At 40.8% G+C, this 18,773-nt stretch overlaps 1 protein-coding gene across 4 annotated transcripts in view; it reads left to right on the top strand.

The window, feature by feature from the left end:
- Window positions 1-16,967, top strand: part of virma (vir like m6A methyltransferase associated) — a 142,726-nt gene extending 125,759 nt beyond the window's left edge. For 3 of the 4 annotated variants that reach the window (XM_072468045.1, XM_072468046.1, XM_072468044.1), the window contains exons 21-26: window positions 2,650-2,816; window positions 4,264-4,586; window positions 7,974-8,033; window positions 12,921-12,983; window positions 13,425-13,559; window positions 16,585-16,967. In XM_072468045.1, coding sequence (XP_072324146.1) covers window positions 2,650-2,816; window positions 4,264-4,586; window positions 7,974-8,033; window positions 12,921-12,983; window positions 13,425-13,559; window positions 16,585-16,721 — 885 coding nt within the window. In that variant the 3' untranslated portion in view covers window positions 16,722-16,967. The remainder of the gene's footprint in view (window positions 1-2,649; window positions 2,817-4,263; window positions 4,587-7,973; window positions 8,034-12,920; window positions 12,984-13,424; window positions 13,560-16,584) is intronic. The other variant, XM_072468047.1, reaches the window with a different exon arrangement.
- Window positions 16,968-18,773: the final 1,806 nt, after the last annotated feature.

Below are 18,773 nucleotides of genomic sequence, written 5' to 3'. Positions count from 1 at the left end.
TCTGCTTGTGGCGGTCCTCTAGCACCTCCACCTTGTGTTCCAGTACAGTTATCTCGTCCTCTTGGTTGGAGCGTTTTAATTCGATCTCCTGGATCGCTTTCCCCTGGCCTGCCTGAGTCGCGACCATTTTGTCGATCGATGCTTTCATCGGGTCAAGCGTATCCCTTTTTAGCTCGGCACAGCAACTCTTGAAAAACTCCATCTGTTGCTCCTTCGGCCAGTGAGCCGCCGCTCCCTGGTCCTAGCCGTCTGCCATGCTTCGCCGAACTGCCAGCTCCCCTCGCTTCCGTCTATCGGGACTAATTCGTTTCACACGGCCACTTCTGGTCCAGCTATCCATACACCGGGGGGAAATCCTCCTTACTGAGGCTAACTCCGCCGATTTACTTCATAAAGTCCACAAAAATCCAGGAAAAAAAGTCCGAAAGTCCGATTCAGGCGGGAGCTATCGAATGTGCGGCCTACTCCTCCATGGCCACCACCGGAAGTCCATGAGTGCCAGGTTTGACAGTATCCTAGACTCCTCCATCATTATCTGTCAGTATGTCCTGCCCCATCGGCACTCTGATTGTACCTATATCCGATAGACTGCAGTGGTTCATGGAGATGGGTCATCACAATCTTCTCAAGGGCATAACCAACTCTCATATTCCAAAAAGAATAAAAAAACTATGTAAAATACTTGACAACTGGAGACAAAAAGAGTGCACATGGACATGCATATACATACTTGGCAATGCTGAGAAATTGAACATTTTTCACTCTTGGCATGTCCAGTAAGTAAAGTATATATTCATTGTAGAATTAAAATTTCTCTCCCCTATAATGTGCTGCATAACAACATCCCAGCAGTGTTCAATTTCTATTAATATACCAGTTATGCTCTCTCTCAATGATTCGAAAGGCACTGCTAGTTTATGGGAACTATTACATTTTATATTTATGCCTGGTATTAACCAAACTGCCAAACCAATTTTATTTAATTTAACTTGCTCTTGGAAATCTCCTGGGCAGGATACTCCAATAATGGGGCTATGTCCCCACACCCATGAAAAAATGAAGCACTCTGGACTTACCTGCAGAACGTCCAGTGTGATTCTCCTACCTGGAGGGGTCTAGCAGGGCCCCAGACTGCTCCTTGCAGCTCCGGCTGCTGATACGGGGCCTTGCACCTCCGGTTGGGGGTCCGCGCATGCGCACGGCGGCGGCCTGTTTCGGCCGCCCCGCGCGACATGGTATGGGTCGGCACCAAGAAGATAGGCCCCCCCACCCCAAATTGCGTGCGCCCTAGGATCGGTGGCCCCTGATCGATAGCCTGGCTGTCCTGGAGGGCTCCAAACCCCCCCCCCCCCCGCTCCCCCTCCGGTGATGATCCACCCCCACCGGGGCGGCTGCGGACTGAGTCTGCAGCACCACATTGAGTGTTGGCGGATGGAACCATGAGAGAATCACGCTGGCGGGAACTTGGAGAATAGCCTCGGGGGCCTCTTTCAATGGCCTCCGACCGGCGCCCGTCGACTGCGCACGCCCGATTGGCGGCGATTCTCCGGGGACTGGAGAATCGCGGCAGCGGCGTCGGACCAATCCCGGGTTTGACTCCCATTCCCCGCGCCGAGTGCGATTTTGACTCGGAGAATCCCGCCCCCTATCTCTTAAAATGTCTGTGCTGGATTGAAATTCACACTCTCCAGGTGTAGGTTCAAATTCGTGGTACTGACTAGTTCCGCCAGAAGTAGTGATAGATCTTGAATTCTTTTGATTTCTTACCTAGAATATAAATTGCATTTTGTTTCAAGCTAACATTTTGTTTTTAAATTCAGCTTTTCATTTTTTCAATCTGTCATCTGTTCTATGTTGACCACCGGGCCTAGTTGATACATTAGTGGTAACATGCTATGTAAAGAAATGTACTGTTTCAGTATTGGTACGCTCGCAACCATCACGCACAATCTCATAGCAGAAGTATTTAGTGTATGACGAAGCAAAGATGTCGTTGTTCTCTGAAACTAAAGGCAGTTCTTCCCTCCGAGACTGTGGCCAGTCCTTCTAAATGCTTCAAGTTTCACCCAGCCTGTTAGTAGAAAATGCTCACTAACACCTTCCAGACATTTTCCATTTGTTCATTTAGTTTTTTCCAACCTAAGAAATAATTTTTTTTCTCTTCATTCCGTGCTGACATTCATTATTTTATAAATGTGTTGAAATCTTTTAGTATTTGGTATTGGATAGTTGGAGGAAGGGTTCTCCAATACTAAATGCAGTTAACTTTGTGTTTCTGGTTGAAGAGATGGGAAATTTAAAAAACATCAGCCATAAGTGCTTATCCTCAAAAGTGTGTATGTGTTCGTGATGGTGAACTGGATGATTGGCTGTGACAAGTTTTGTGGTCCAAGTCACCCAATGTTTTCACTGACTAGACTCACAGACATGACTTGAGTGAAGTGGGGAAAGTATGCCCAGGGGACGTCAATTCCATGTCTTTGAGGAAAGGAAGAGAAGAAAGCTAAATACTGCATGGACTCTGTGGGCTGAATGGCCTCCTCCTGTGATGCAATGACAGTGATACTGAAACTTAAATTCTTGTGTACTCTTCTATAAGTCATGATTAGGTGCCATGCATTAATCGGTTTGCTGGAATGTTTTTTTCAGGTCAAGGTTGACTTGATTGACCTAGCTGAGAAGTACTGTTGTGAGATGGACCTGAAGGCAGAACTGGAAAGGTCATTCCTGTCAGAGCCGTCATCTCCTGGTGTCGCCAAGGTAGCAAAAGGCTTTAAACTAGGAAAACACAAGCATGAAACCTTCATTACTTCAAGGTGAGATGTCAAAAGCTGAAACTATTTCTTTAAACCACAAGGTAAAGAAACTAAAAAATAGTTTTATTATTTTCTAGATCTAGAGAATTCCGCATATAACTTATGAATATAAAACATATTTTGAAGTGCAATGATAGTTGATTCTAACTTGCTCTCTACTTCTGCTTACCGTTGTACCAGTTACATTACACATCTCTCTTTTCACATACACCTTTTAAAATCTTTAAATGTTTTTTTATTCCACTGGCTATTTTGGGCAGAAATCTCCATTTTAAAAATCAAATTCATTGTATCAAAAATGCAGAACTTAGAATGCATCACAATCTGTCCTATTGGTTGACTCTTGTCACAAGGATGAAGTTACTGTGAAAAGCCCCTCGTTGCTTTAAAATTATGAAGTGAAACAAATTAAATGAGATATATCCCGTGGCCATAATTGCACAAACTCCAGAGTCAGTGCAAACAGCATTGGAAGAATCTATTGTATTTGTTGAATGGTTGCAAGAATTGGGTAGAAGGAAAGGGTGAAGCAAAGTTGCACTTTAGGGGTAAATTGGTTGGATTAAAATCAACCTACTGCACCCATAGCATATTTATATTTTTTAAAAGTGCTCTTTCATTTGCAGAGCTCGAGTTTAAATGCAGTCAATAGTGATGTGGTGATTGTCTTGTAGATTTGTTGACTGGAAGTGTAAAGGTCCTATATAAAATGGATTTGAGCAGTCGCAATTGAGTTTCTCGCGAGTGTGGGCCATAACATGCAATTGGCTCAAACTTGGTACTAATCACAATATAATTCAGAGAAGCTGCAGATTTTTTGGCCTATTAAATGCAAATGTCTGACTGAAATAGTAAGTCTGGCATCTTTGAATCTGTCTATATATATGTTTCTGGAACATACCTCTTCATTCACCTGAGGAAGGAGCAGTGCTCCGAAAGCTAGTGACATCGAAACAAACCTGTTGGACTTTAACCTGGTGTTGTAAAACTTCTTCCTGTGCTCACCCCAGTCCAACGCCGGCATCTCCGCATCATGAAATAGTAAGAGGAAGAGTCTGGACAGATTATTTTCACAGTTATCTGATGTGGTCACTAGGTGATTAAAATCAGAAGACATTCCATTCCCCAGTGCTATTATCATCTGTTTTCAGGAGGTTAAAAATATATAAAACATTTTTTGTAGGTTCTAATTTGATCTAAAATTAAAATGTATCCAGTGGATGGAAGGCCACTGGAGGATAATTCTGAAAGATGAAGTTGTTATGGAAATTAAACTTTGATAGAAATTTATGTTAATCATCTTAACTTTAACATTGAATATAATCATTTGCTGAAAATATAGCTATGGCATACTAAGTTATATTTGCAATTTTAAGTGATGGTATGTGTAACAGCATTCATAATCATTTTACAATTTTCTATGATTTATTTCTGAACTTTATTTTAGTGGAAAATCTGAATATATTGAGCCTGCTAAACGAGCCCACATAGTGCCGCCTCCCCGAGGTCGAGGCAGAGGGGGATTTGGGTCAAATTGTAGACCTCATGATATATTTCGGCAACGGAAGCAAAATACCAGCAGACCGCCTTCAATGCACGTAGATGATTTTGTAGCAGCAGAATGCAAAGACGTTCCTTCCTCTGGCCCACCCCCAGCAAAAAGGACAAATAAAGGACCTCAGAAAGCTCCTCGTGGTGGATTTTCTGGAAATCGAGGACGAGGTGTCTTTCACAGTCAGAATCGTTTCTTTTCTCCACCTGCTCCCAAAGGTTTGTTAACGTTTGCTAATCACAATTCCCATGTCATTTAATATGATACTGAGCAAACTCAAGTAATCTGGTTGTTTACGTTTTTAAATTTAATTAATTTACAGCAAGAACTATTTTCAAGAGCTCAATAAAGTAAGGGATAGTTGCCTTAGATTGCAGCATGACTTCTAAAATTCCAATTCTAGAAATAAAAGAGGATAAATCTGATCCAGGAAACTATAGGCCCTTGCATCCATCATTGATAAGATGCTGGAAGGGATCCAAAGAGATGTCCTTTATGACCACAGGGAAAGAGGAGGCCATTTGAAATGCGCAACATGGCTTTGAGAAAAGAATGTTGTTTCTTATAAACTTGATTTAAGAATTTTGAGGAACTCACCAGCTTAGTGATTGAGGGCTTTCTGGTTTCCAGTACCTACCCGGATTTCCAGAAAGCCTTTGATGAAGTAACTTCAGTAAGATGCTTTATGAGATAGAATCTTGTGGTAAAAGTGGGAATCTGAATTAGGAATTGGCTCCAATTCTACAGCTAAAAATTTGTCGTCAACAGTTGTGGATCACTCTGGAGGCAGGTACTAGTGGTGTTAGACCAGTTTCTGTTTACTGTTTTTGTTAATGATCTGGACAATGTTATGTAGTTTTCAAATAATACTAAAATGTATTCAATGGTTAAAGGAATCAAAGGGTACAATCTAATGCAGAGATTTAGATGGGCTCAAGGAATGGACCAAACTATGGCAAATTACATTTAAATTGGATAATTGTGGTGTCATGCATGTAGTAGGACTAATATATAACATATTTACCATTTACAAGGAATGAAACTGAAAGGCGTTAAGAGAGAAATACCGAGGTGCTATTGCCCATAGATCACGGAGGCGTTGCAAGCATTACAGAGATGCTGTAGGCAAAGTAAACTGGGTTATATTATTAGAATCCATCAGGATAAATTAAAGGACACAATTCTGTCATTCTACAGATCGTTGGTCAAACCACATCTGACATACTGAGCCCAGTTTTGGACTCCTCATGGTGGGTGATATTTATGTCTTGCAAAAAGGTTGAGAGGAGAGTTAGAAGAATGATTTCTAGCTCAAAGAACCATATTTACTCAGGCTTAAAAAGCGCCATCAATTTAATTTAGAGAAGCAAAGACTTGGAGGCGACCTGATATAGGTATATGAAATAATGAAACTGCTTGTTTGTGCTTATTGATAGATTATTTCAGTTTGACAGATTGTGGAGAGCCAGGGACCTGTATTTAAACTATGAAAAAGTAGGGAGAGGCTAAATGTTCGGGAAACATTTTGTTTCCCGAAGTGTTGTAAGACTCTGGAATGCTTTGTGGAGTACGCTGACTCTCTGTAAGCCTTAGAGAGGGAGCTGGGTCAGGCCCTTGGTTGAGGCAAAATTGCATGATGAAGGTAAGTAACTTAACAGCTGATGAACACATGACCAACGTGATCACCTGGATCTGTTTCCATTGCCTGAGGGAGTTGGAGAGAAATGTTCCAGAATTTGGGTTTCCTCATTGGTCCTAGTTAGCATGCATTCATCATACTTGTATTCACTTGTTGAACAAAGCAGTTTTTTCATTGGTTGCAAATGTGCACTAAAAAAGTATCTATTGTAGACAGCTTTACCAATATGCAAAAATCATGGTAATATTTTTCTTCCAACTCTGAACCAAAATAAATAGTCCTCTGTCTTTGTACATTGTTCCCCTTCCTTTCCAATCTGCCATCACTCTTTTCCTCAAAAAACATTCTTAATTCCTCCATCCTTGCAATCTACTGCTCCATCTCCAATTCTTCTTTCCTCTCCAAACGTGTTGTCGCCTCCCAAATCTATGTCCATCTTTTCCAGAGCTCAACGTTTGAACCTTTCCAATTAGGATTCCACTCTTTCCACGACACTGTAATGGCACTAACCAAATCATAAGTTATATCCTCTTTGACCACGGTGCACTATTCCGCCTAATTCTCAACCTGTCTGAAAGCTTTAATATGATTGACCATGCCATTCTCATCCAATGACTCTAGTCCAGCTGGGTAGGACTGCCGTCACCTTATTCCCCTCTCACCTATCTAATTATAGCCAAAGAATTGCCTGCGCTGATTTCACTTCCCATTCCCATTTCTCATCTGCATTCTACCTCTTAGAAACATCATCGAAAGTCATGACCCCAGGCTCCATATATAAGCTGGTAATACTGTGGTCTTCCTCGCAATTGTCACTTTAGATCCTTTATGACCTTTGTGTTGTCAGACTGCTTGCATGACCTCCAGCCTTGGGTGACATTGGGAAGATTGAAGCATTACTTGTAGCCTCTGGCACAAATTCCATTCCATGCCACTTTCCTGTCCACTTCTTGAGGCTGAGACAAACCATTGGTAAACAAATACATGAATTGGGAGTAGGAGTAGACCACTCCGCCCTTTGAGCCTGCCCTGTCATTCAGTAAGGCCATGGCTGACCTGATTTTAACCTTTTCCTCCTGACTCTTCTACACATCCCCTCCCATTTACTGGGTGAAGTGCTTGTGACTGCCCTGTTTAACACTTCTTGGAATCTAGTCTCAGCCCGATTCTGGTGGAGAGCCCGTCCCAATGGTACAGTTCCTTCCTGTCCTAGTACTGTTGCCAGTTCCCCATGAAATGGAATGCCGCCTTCCCACATTCCTTCAACCAGGGGTTCACCTCCCGAATCCAATAATCGATTTGTCAATTTGTATCTGGTTTAACTAATAATCCAGAGATTATAACTCATGGTCCCCTACCTGCATTGGCAGCTCCTAAATCTGACAATGCTGTTGCAGATCTTTCAGTGCTTGCAGCCTCCTATTGACCCTCCAATCTCGAGAGTGTGTTTTTCGTTCTTATTTTGACAGGGCTCCGCTGTCTCCTCAGAAATTATCATCTGGATCCCAGCACTGGTGTTTTTTAGTTCCAAACCCAAGATTCCCTCTTGACGGTGGAATTGGACCTGGGAAAGAGAACTCAACCCATGAAGAATAAATATTTGGGTGGCACGGTGGTGCACTGGTCAGCACTGCTGACACATGACGTCGAGGTCCCAGGTTCCACCCCGGCCCCAGGTCACTGTCCGTGTGGAGTTTGCACATTCTCCCCGTGTCTGTGTGGGTCTCAAGCCAAAGATGTGCAGAGTAGGTGGATTGGCCATGCTAAATTGCCCCTTATTTGGAATTTAAATTTAAAAAAAAAGAATAAATATTCATTGTACTCTGTGCTCTGGGAATTTTAAATATTGTGTTTCAAAAAAATGTGATATAGTGATTGCGTGTAATACAAGGGAGGAATAAGTCAGAAATAGCAACCAGATAGTTGGTGGTTCTTTTTATCAACCTTTTTCTTTTTCTCTTTGTAGAAGATCTAACTTTTCTTCCAGGTCATGCTGTAGGACTCCTGCATCCTAGCACCAGAAATCGTAAGTAATTTAGTGTCTCTGTTTTTGTGTAAAACAATTGTATATTAATCTACATAAAAAGTAGAAAGAATTTACAAAGTATAATCTGTTATAATCATTGTGAACTTGATCACAGTTGAATTGATCTGAAATAATATTTGGGCAGTAAGTATCCCTTCTTGTAATGGATTTTGGATGTGATTACTCATACACCATATTCCATCCATGATAGTTATTGGCACAAAGGGGCTTGAATCCATCCCATATTAATGGGATTAAATTTGACTATAAACTGGCAATCTTAATCAGAGAGGCTCCAAGGATGACCAGTGTGGGAAATGAAACTTACTGTGGTACAGTTAGGTATATTCTTCTAAGAATAAGGCTATGATAATGTTCTGTACACCATTTAATCAAGCACAGAACTTTACCACACGTAAAGTAATTAATGGGCATCAGCTGACTATACATTACAGTTCCAGTAGAAGCATCTTTCCTCTGATTTCATTGTTAAAGTTACACAATCTGAATAGAACAGGATACTGCAAGTTGACACTGTGATAAATTGGCATTTTTTTAAAAAACAATTTTATTTTAAAGCTAAAATTTATAAATACATTTCAGCCTACTATCCCAATAGCTGGTTATTCTGGAAACCAATGACTTTAATCCTAAAATGCAATTTAACTCTAAATCTGCTCTAAAGCCTTTAGTTCTGAATTAAAAGGTAGACGGGTATGTTGGCTTGTTCACCTGTACAAATGTAGTATCAGCTGTTGTGGATTTTACATATTAAACAATGAAGAACTAAATCTGGTGTAGTGAGAAAGGTGCAAGTCTTATGAAATTGCCCTCAAATTTTACTTCTTGCGTTGAGAATCCATGCTTCCGATGATCCTCCTGACATGATCCAAATGCAATACAAATGCATTCTTCTTAAATTGAAAAGATTTTTACTGATGTTCAATTTTAAAGTTATTTTTGATCTTCCAAGTATTCATCGGATTGGTTAGCAATATATAATGAGTAAAGTTATTCAGTTCAGTTAACTGTTTGCTTCACTATTCCGGGCCTAAATTCATTATTATCCAAAATATTGTGACTAGGGAGAACCAAATTAGATCCCTTAGTTTATTTTTGACTTAAGGTTAACCAGTGCATTGAATCTAATTAACAGTGCAGAATACTCCCAAATGTGCTATTTCTGCCAATCCCCTCAATTTTACAAAATAATACTATAATACATCCTATATAATTTTCGTTAACACTTTCTTTAAACTAATTTTCAGCTTGCTTGACTTGGAGTTTCTGAGATCTTCTCTCTGTTCTTTCTTGAAAATTTAAATTGTATTTGTTTTTCTATGTTCTTTGAACTATCAGTATTTCCTGGCATGCTTCCATAATGTTTCCTCACCAACTGCAGTCTGGCCTTTTGTTTGAAAAAAAAAAAAAAAAAATATTTTCAACTTCCTTCCCATTTTGTCCTTGATTCATTTATGCCAGCAGCCATCCACCACCTTGCCCAAGTGGTCGTTCATCCTATATGACCTCTCTTCCCTGGGTGTGTGGTCGACAAGCCCAGTCTGTCGTTAAATAATAACCACACAGGCACTTTCCTAATATATCTAATATACCAATCAGAGGATTGAGGTCATTCACAGTCTCTAGCTAATTCTGTGCAGGCAAGGAAGCAAATTTGGAACTTGTTGCTTTTTGTATTCAATCATTGGTACATTTACCTACTCGGTCATTTTAAAGCTACAGTCCTCTTCATAACAAATTTGATTGAATTTTTCGAGGAGATGACTCTGTAGATGAGGGCAGTGCAGTTGATGAAGTCTATATGGTTTTCAGTAAGGATTTTAACAAGGTCACTAATGGGAGACCGCTCTAATATACCAATCAGAGGATTGAGGTCATTCACAGTCTCTAGCTAATTCTGTGCAGGCAAGGAAGCAAATTTGGAACTTGTTGCTTTTTGTATTCAATCATTGGTACATTTACCTACTCGGTCATTTTAAAGCTACAGTCCTCTTCATAACAAATTTGATTGAATTTTTCGAGGAGATGACTCTAGATGAGGGCAGTGCAGTTGATGAAGTCTATATGGTTTTCAGTAAGGATTTTAACAAGGTCACTAATGGGAGACCGCTCTAGAAGGTAAGAACCCATAGGATCCAGGGCAATTTGGCAAATTGGATCCAAAATTGTTTTACTGGTAGGAGGCAGAGGGTCGGGTGTTGGTTGAAAGTGTTTTTTTCTGTGACTGGAAGCCTATGTCCATTGGTGTACTGCAGGGATTGATGCTGGGTCCCTTGCTGTTTGTAGTGTACATTAATAATCCAGACCTGTGCCTCATGGCGCCAAGATCCCAGGTTCGATCCTGGCTCTGGGTCACTGTCCGTTTGGAGTTTGCACATTCTCCCCGTGTTTGCGTGGGTTTCGCCCCCACAACCGAAAAAGATGTGCCGGGTAGGTGGATTGGCCACACTAAATTGCCCCTTAATTGGAAAAAATTAATTGGGTACTCTAAAAATTAAAAAAAAAATAATAATCCAGATCTGGATGTGGGGAGGTATGAGCAATACGCTCACAGATGACACGAACTTTGGTGATGTGGTAGTAAATAGCGAGGAGAAAAGCCTGAGATTACACTATGATATAGACAGTTTAATCAGATGGACAGAACAGTGGAAAAAGAATTTAACCCTGAAAAGTGTGGGGTGATGCATTTTGGGAGAACTAACGAGGCAAGGGAATACACAATGAATGGTAGAACGATTGGAAGTTCAGAGGGACCTTGGGGTGCGTGTCCAAAGATCCCTGAAGGCAGCACGACAGGTAGATAAGATGGTTAACAAGGCATATGGATTACTTGTCTTTATTAGCCAAGGCATAGAATATAAAAGCAGGGAGGTTATGATGGAGCTGTATAAACAGCTTGTTAGGCAACAGCTAGAGTTCTGGGTGATTGCACTAGAAAGGTGCAGAGGAGGTTTACCATGATGTTGCCTGGGCTGGAGGGAACTCAATGAGGTGTACAAAATTATGAGGAACATAGATAGGGTAGGTGTGAAGAACCTTTTCCCTTAGTAGAAGGGTCAATAATGAAGGGGCATATATTTGTAGGGAATTTGAGGGAAAATGTTTTCACCCAGAGGGTAGTGGGTATCTAGAACTCACTGCCTGAAAGGGTGGTAGAGACGGGAACCCTCAACATTTAAGGAGCCAGAGACCAAACCCTCCTAATATATACTACTGGGGGATGGCTAAAGAATAAGATAATGTTTTCCTCTTTAATAATGAGGAATATTATGCCTAAACTAATAATTTCTTTCAGTGAATCATTCAGTTTTCTTCTGTATATGATTGGTTTCCTGTCTCTCTCATATCCCTCAAAATGACTGAAATGCTGTTTTTATGAATAGCAATTAAAACCATCTTGAAATTATATTTTCCATAATGTGCATTGTGATGCTGCATTTCTTTCTAACACAATTTTTCATTCATCATCCTCACCTGACTATGGAAATGATCCAGGGTATAATTTAAATGTTGAACCTTTACCTGTTCCATAGAATTATCTAAACACATTATCCCATCCTTAGTTTTTCAGCCAGCTTTCATTTGCTTCCGAACACTGGCCTACAAAAGCATTTACCCTATTCATTTGATGCACATATTATTAACTGCCTTTAACCAGCTCAGTTAACTAACTTCTTGAAAATTGATTTCTTTGACTTTGTCAGAATTGCTAACACTTGCGATTATTACCCATTCTTTACCTTTAGCTTATTTTCTATAACTTTTCTCTCTCTCACTCCAAAATAGTCTAACAAAGGCTGTAGTATCTCAACCCTAAACATTAGAAAGAATTTATTATTAACAGCATTGTCAACTGAGACAAACAAATGTACTTAAAAATTTAAATGCTATGGAAAATATTAAGTACCTGTAGCTCTGCTGATGGTGTTGTGAGTGAAGACATTAAGACCACAAAATCCTGTGTTTGATTTACGTTATATGTAGATTGAGGTAATCATACTGGTTACAACAAGTGACTTGAATGCCTCTGAGCTAAAGAGGAGGGAGTTAAAATCACTTTTTTTTTTGTTCCTCATTGCTTTCAGTGATCTCTGCAAGAGCATAAATATGTGTAAACATCAGTTGAGAACAAGATCGGGCTGGCTATGTAGCTACTTGCTGTTAAATAGGCCTTTAAAACTTGCAGTCAATGCTCAGACTTGAAGGTGGCCACTTTGATGAGTTGGTGCCTTCATGAGAGGAAGGGAGAAAATTGGGATGATGTTGTAAATGTTAGAGCACTTAAATATTTTTGCTGTTATTTAGGCTAGTGGATGTATTTAAATAATACTGCCAAGTTGTCAAACTTTTAAGTCTACACAGTACCTTTTGTTGACTGTGTATTTCTTAATGATGATTTACTCTGTTTCTCAATTCTCATTTTGAGTTTAAATTTCACCTTTTTATAAAATGATTAATATAGATGTACATTCAAGATGTTGAAATGATTAACAAATTAAGTGAGCAGCTTTAATTTTGTTTTATCAAAAAGCAAAAACAATGCATATGACTACATGAAAATATAACATTCAAAGTCACTTACTTCCAGTTATTTTAGTGACAAAATTACATAAGTACAAATATGTGAACTTGCATGTGTCCCATAAATGAATCAATTCCCAGTCAGCTACAGATACATTTTAAATCTCATGCATTTGGCTGTAAAATGTCAGAACCAAAACTGGCCATCTTGCTATAAGAATAAGTTTCACTGCAGCTAAATGTTTCATCTGCAGATTATTTTGTGAATTTAATTTTAACAGTGTCACAATTGTGCTTTTTGATGAATAAACAATTTTTTTAAAGTCCCTTTCATTTCTACAGAATTTCATTTGTGCGGTGGTATTTCAAGCCCTTTTTATGCAGCAAACAGTCTGGATGAATGGGGTACTACAATACTACATTTCATATTTATATCTGTTTGCACAGTATTTAACGGTTAACAAAACTCAAGGATATGCAACAGAAAAGATGGCATCCTCTTGTTGGGAAGGATGCCCACTGCAACTCTACTTACCCAGGATAGTAGTGGGAAGCATGCTATGGTTTGGCTTGTAAATCATTCTCCCACTCCTCTGTGCATAGCTGTTTGTCTTCGTGTGGCTTTCTTGACCTTCTAAACATGTGCCATTTCCCCACTCCTTGGGAAGCTCGCTATGTCTGTGTTTAATGATTGCATGGTGAAGGTATATTCCTTACAAAATATTTAAATATATTAGAGATTGAGGCAACTCTTTTCAGCTGTAATTTGTGTTTATTCTTCTAATGCATTATGTGTTTATTAGTTATTTCTGGAGTGTTTTTTGAAGAAATGTATTTTTACTGTAGGAAATTACAGCCGTCGTGAAGGAGGACGTGGCTCAAGCTGGAGTGTCCAGAATAGTCCCCGTGGAACATACAGTGAAAACCGAGGTGGTCAAAGCAACTTTAACAAAGGGCTGCCATCAAGACAGCCTTCAACAGGTAAGGCTACTCAAAATCTATCTGCAGTTCTTATTGCTTACTTTATAGTTTTAAGATGGATATATATAATATATAAGAATCGAATGGACAGAGGTAGATGGGGTAGGCAAATAACACAGATTTTAAGTTGGATACCTTTTGCTCAGTAGAGGGTTGATGTCCTTTTTTTTAAACAGTAAATGTAATCTGGTATATTTCTTATTAAAAGATCTTATAAAGATATAAAGGAGATAGCGATCGGTTTAGAAGAGTGGCTAATGTGTGATGACAGACACCACTAAAATATTGAGTGGACAGTATCAAGTAATAAAATATTTTAACATGAGGTAAAAGCTCAGAAGAATAGTTATTATCTTATTTAGCAATTGTAAAGGTGTTTAATCAATAATGTCTGTGTATTTCTGCTTGATGATCAGAGAGATTTCACAGGAAAACACCTTGTGAATCATGTCAATGGGAGTGAAAACTGGGAAAACAGCAATTTAAAAAATAGTTAGAACCAATGATCTGTTTACCTCGCCTAACAGGATAATGCTGTTTTGGATGCCCATAATTTGGTCCAGGGAAACGTTTTTTAAAATGTAAGGATGTGCCAATGCAGTATCTGCAAATACAACCTTTTAGTATTATAGGATTAAAGTTGCCTGTTTGGTTCTGAAGGTTTCTGCCACCCCACCATCAGATAACTGTTGCAGTGCTAGTTAGTGATACTACACCACAGCATCAGACTTCCTTTTTCGAGTTACCAATTATTTTTTTCCAATTAAGGGGCAATTTAGAATAGCCAATCCTCCTCGTCTTTTTGGGTTGTGGGGGTGAGACCCATGCAGACACGAGCAAATGTGCAAACTCCCCACAGACAGTGAACCTGGGCCAGGATCCAACCCAGGTCCTTGGCGCAGCAGTGCTAACCATCGCTCCACTGTGCTGCCCTAGCATCAGACTTCCTAATTAGAAGTCGAAAAGTGTGAGTCTAATAGTTACACTTGGTGCCTTTTGTGTTTTATTTAACTTGATTCTTCTTTGAATCTATCTTATATTCTCTAAAAGAGGAAAAGTGACAGGAAAGTCCCTTATACTATTTATCATGTGTTAAAGAGCAATATCCATAACCTGCTTTGATTGGAATATTCATACTTCTAGCCCAGATGGATATTTTTTAAGGTTGACTGGAGGAGACAACCAGCAGTGCATAATATAAGACTGCAGTTACATTAGGATAAAGGGCGATATGATCCTCAATGAAATGAAAATTGCTTATTGTCACAAGTAGGCTTCAAATGAAGTTACTGTGAAAAGTCCCTAGTCGCCACATTCAGGCGCCTGTTAGGGGAAGCTGATACGGGAATCTTTCTCACTGGGCAATGGAACAAAAACAAAAACGACTGAAAACACTCTGGTCCAGCAGCATCCATGGGGAGAGAAAAACAGTTAATGGGCTGGATTTTGGCAGAGTTGGGGAGACTCTGTGGGCCTACAAAATGATGGGCAAGACCCAATTCCAGGATTCCCAGCCCCCCAGTTTTCATCAGCATGGGATAAGGATGTGAGCCCACATCCTGCACTTCAACCTGGTTGACTCCATTACAAGGGTAGGCCTCGCTTGGCTCCCTGTAATTTCTAACTCGTGGTTCAAGGCTCCTCAGACGTGTCATGCACCATCGTCTGGATGAGGGAACCTTTTGATGCTGACCTATGTCCTTCTACCCACCCCCCCATGGTCTTCATGCCATCCATGCCAACCTGTGCCCACATGCCAAAAAAGCATTACGAGGCTTGGAGCCCAGACATTCATTAGATTGCTGAAACAGCTGCACCCAAGGGAACACACTGCTTGATTGACAGTCCTTTCACTGAGATCTATTTTGTCAAATTCACAATGTTCATTTACACAAGGTTAAGGTGCCAATGCTTGTAATTTCAGCTGTTGATACTTTGAAGGTCTGGATAATTGATATGCTTATAGGACTGCAATAGAAACAGTTTTTATTAAAGTTATGAATGAATAGTGTTAGTTAAAGCTTTTCCACACATGCCATTTTTACTGTAGGGTTCACTGGTTCTGTATAGCACTGAATGGGCATGGAGTGCAATGGTTGGCATGGAGGCTATGAGGGGCTATTGGAGGTGGGTGGAAGGACAGGTTGGCATGGAGAGTATGAGGGGAAAGAGATGGGTAGAGGGACTTGGGTTAACATGGATTGGCTATGTGTGGGGGGGGGGGCAGGGGGTGGGGGGGGCAGGTGGTGTGTGAGGGCTAGAGGACCTTTCTGTTTTTATCATTGGCACATAGCCCACTTTACTGGTCTGGGATTTCGGCACTTTGCAACTTCTGTGGATGACTTTGAGCTGTTTCTGGGGGTGACAAGCCCTACTCCAATTAGCACCTACTCCCCAGAATCAAAACCCTACCTTTTCAACAGTAAGAAGTTTTACAACATCAGATTCAAGTCCAAGGTTTGTTTCAAATCACTCGCTTTCGGAGCACTGCTCCTTCCTCGGGTGAATCACATGAGTTAGTGATTTGAAACAAACCTGTTGGACTTTAACCTGGTGTTGTAAGACTTCTTACTGTGCTCACCCCAGTCCACCGCCGGCATCTCCACATCATGGCTACCTTTTGTAGGCATTCTCTCCTGAGGTGGACGCATCGGACCAGGAAACATTCTGTCTCCCACTGTCTCTAGATGAAAACATTTCTAGTAAAAATCATTGATCTGAATCATTCGCTCAGTTTCTCTCTCCACAGATGCTGCCAGATATGCTGAGCATTTCCAGCATTTTCTGCTTTTATTTCAGATCTCTAGCATGTGCAGTATTTTGTTTTTTATTCATTGGAAAGTGGACTCCTTAAGGATATTGTTATAATTTATTGAAACTACAGCTGGATTACGCATTAGTGTGTTTGAAAAGCATTTTCGCATACATTTTAATATCTGGGGAATATTACAATTTTTAGTACATGAGATTGGCTTTTCTATCAAAACTTGACAAATATTTTGCTGTTTTGTGTCTCGTATTTCAGGATACCGCCAGAGTCCCCGTGACCGTACGTCAAGAGGTCGAGGAGCTGGACCATCATGGGGAGGAGGTGGCTCAAGGGGAAAGTTCAGTGGAGGAAGTGGTGGAAGGGGTAGACACGTGCGATCCTTTACACGCTAAAGGGAGATTTTTGCACGTTTTCTTTCTGTGAACAAGTAAAATAAAATTGCCCTCAAGAGGATGAAGTTGTGTGAAAGATTCTAGTGGAGTTTGTGGCACTGAAGGACCAATATTTGACTCCAGTAATTTCTGGTTGTGAGATTCAGTTTCAAGAAAAGTGGATATTTTCGTTGAAGAAATTTGGAAGATGTTGTCCTTTTATAGCAGTATTGAAATTTTAATAAAATGGATCATTAAAAAAGGCAAGTGCTTTTTGATTTCATTTTCATAATTGCGATCACTAACTGAATGATAGGTGCCACACAACATTTTGTCAAGATTGTGACAGCATGCCATCTTCCATTCAATACGTTGTGCCATATAGTTATGGACTAACTCTCAATCCTGCTTTCTCATAACTAATTTATACTGGTTTGCTAAATTTTATGAGAGACTAAATTGCAGAGCGGTTCAGATTTATAAATGAAGATCATTTATATCAAGAAAAGTGCTCAAGGTTATCGATGACTGAACAGGTCTAGAACTCCTATTTAAACTATTCCATTCAAGCACTTTTCTAAAGTAGATATCAGTGCAGAAATATAATTTTTAAACCAAATAGAATAAAGTCAAATACATGCAATTCTTTTTGATATTTTAATCCCAGTAACCTGAGAATGTGCTGATAACATTCTAAAATAAGTATTAGATCAGCTGAATATAAAATTACAGGTCTAACCAATACACTCATTTTGCACTCTTTATTCCCCATTCTCTAAAGACTAACCGTATGCCAATGATATACTGCAGATAGGTAGTGTTTTGCCTGGTGGCCTACACTTGCTTTGTTTAACACTTCCAAGACCTACTTCATTATGCCAGTTTAATGTGCCACAGTTAGAGTTCTTTGTTACTCATGCCACCCGCCCCCTCCATTTTATACCATTCTCCAGCTCCTCTACAGAAACCATTATCTTGCATTAGACCATCAAACATTTTGACAGCTTGCACAGCTAGTCTGGATCTTTGTGTTCTACATTTTAGGTTTTTCAGGATGCTAAGGCATTAACATCAGTATCAGTCCAGAAAGTATTATGCTATTATTTATTATTTTCAGGGCAATGAAAACAAATGGTAATTTTCCCAAGTATAGCACCTGAATAATTGATGATTGGCTCATACAAAATGGGCAGTAATCCAGTTCCCCCATAATATGCCTGGATGGGGCGGCATGTGGTGCCGTAGATAGCACTGGGACTGCAGCGACGAGGACCCGGGTTTGAATCCCGGCCTGGGTCACTGTCCGTGTGGAGTTTGCATATTCTCCCCATGTCTGCATGGGTTTCACCCCACAACCCAAAGATGTGCCAGTTAGGTGAATTGGCCACACTAAATTGCCCCTTAATTGGGGAAAAAATAATTGGGCACTCTAAATTTTTTTTTTTTTTAATAATATGCCTGGATAACAAAGCCAAATTTGCTGTTTGGGTTTTCAGGTGGTTGAACCTGACTGCGTGAAGGGAATGGAACGCAACGTCAGTCACACAAATGTCACTTCCGGGGGCGACCATGGAGTGAGTGATCGCACGTTTGGTGGCTCCCGCGCGTGGCGTTTTTTTTTTTACCATTCCCCCAGTTCACTGGTGGATGTGAGATGGAATATAGGTGCAGGGGAGTGAGGGGAAGAGATTGACCCCCTCATGTATGGAGCTGAGGGCCAGAACCGGTCGAAAAAGAGAGAATCAGTCGGTTGGAGCTGGTGTGGCGCCTGCCACGTGCGTGGAGATGGCGGAGGGGCAGGGATCGAACCTGGGACCTCGGCGCCGTGAGGCCGCAGTGCTAACCCACTGCGCCATCGTGCTGCCTTAGGGAAGGATATTTAAAGTGTAAGGGGAGGAGGATTGATGACGATGGGCACCCGAGGGCGGGCCTGGGGAAGTGCGGGACACAGGCCGGAGGGCTGACCCACGAGGGACTGTGGAGGGACTGATCAGCCAGGGAAGGGGGGGGGGGGGGGGGGGGGGCGGCGGCGGTGGCCCCCCCCCCCCCCCCCCCCCCGACCGGGCTATCCAC

This window comes from Scyliorhinus torazame, chromosome 11 (assembly GCF_047496885.1).
Source record: "Scyliorhinus torazame isolate Kashiwa2021f chromosome 11, sScyTor2.1, whole genome shotgun sequence".
NCBI lineage: Eukaryota > Metazoa > Chordata > Chondrichthyes > Carcharhiniformes > Scyliorhinidae > Scyliorhinus > Scyliorhinus torazame.
Note: the sequence above shows the minus strand (reverse complement) of the source record. Positions and strands in the feature narration are given on the sequence as shown.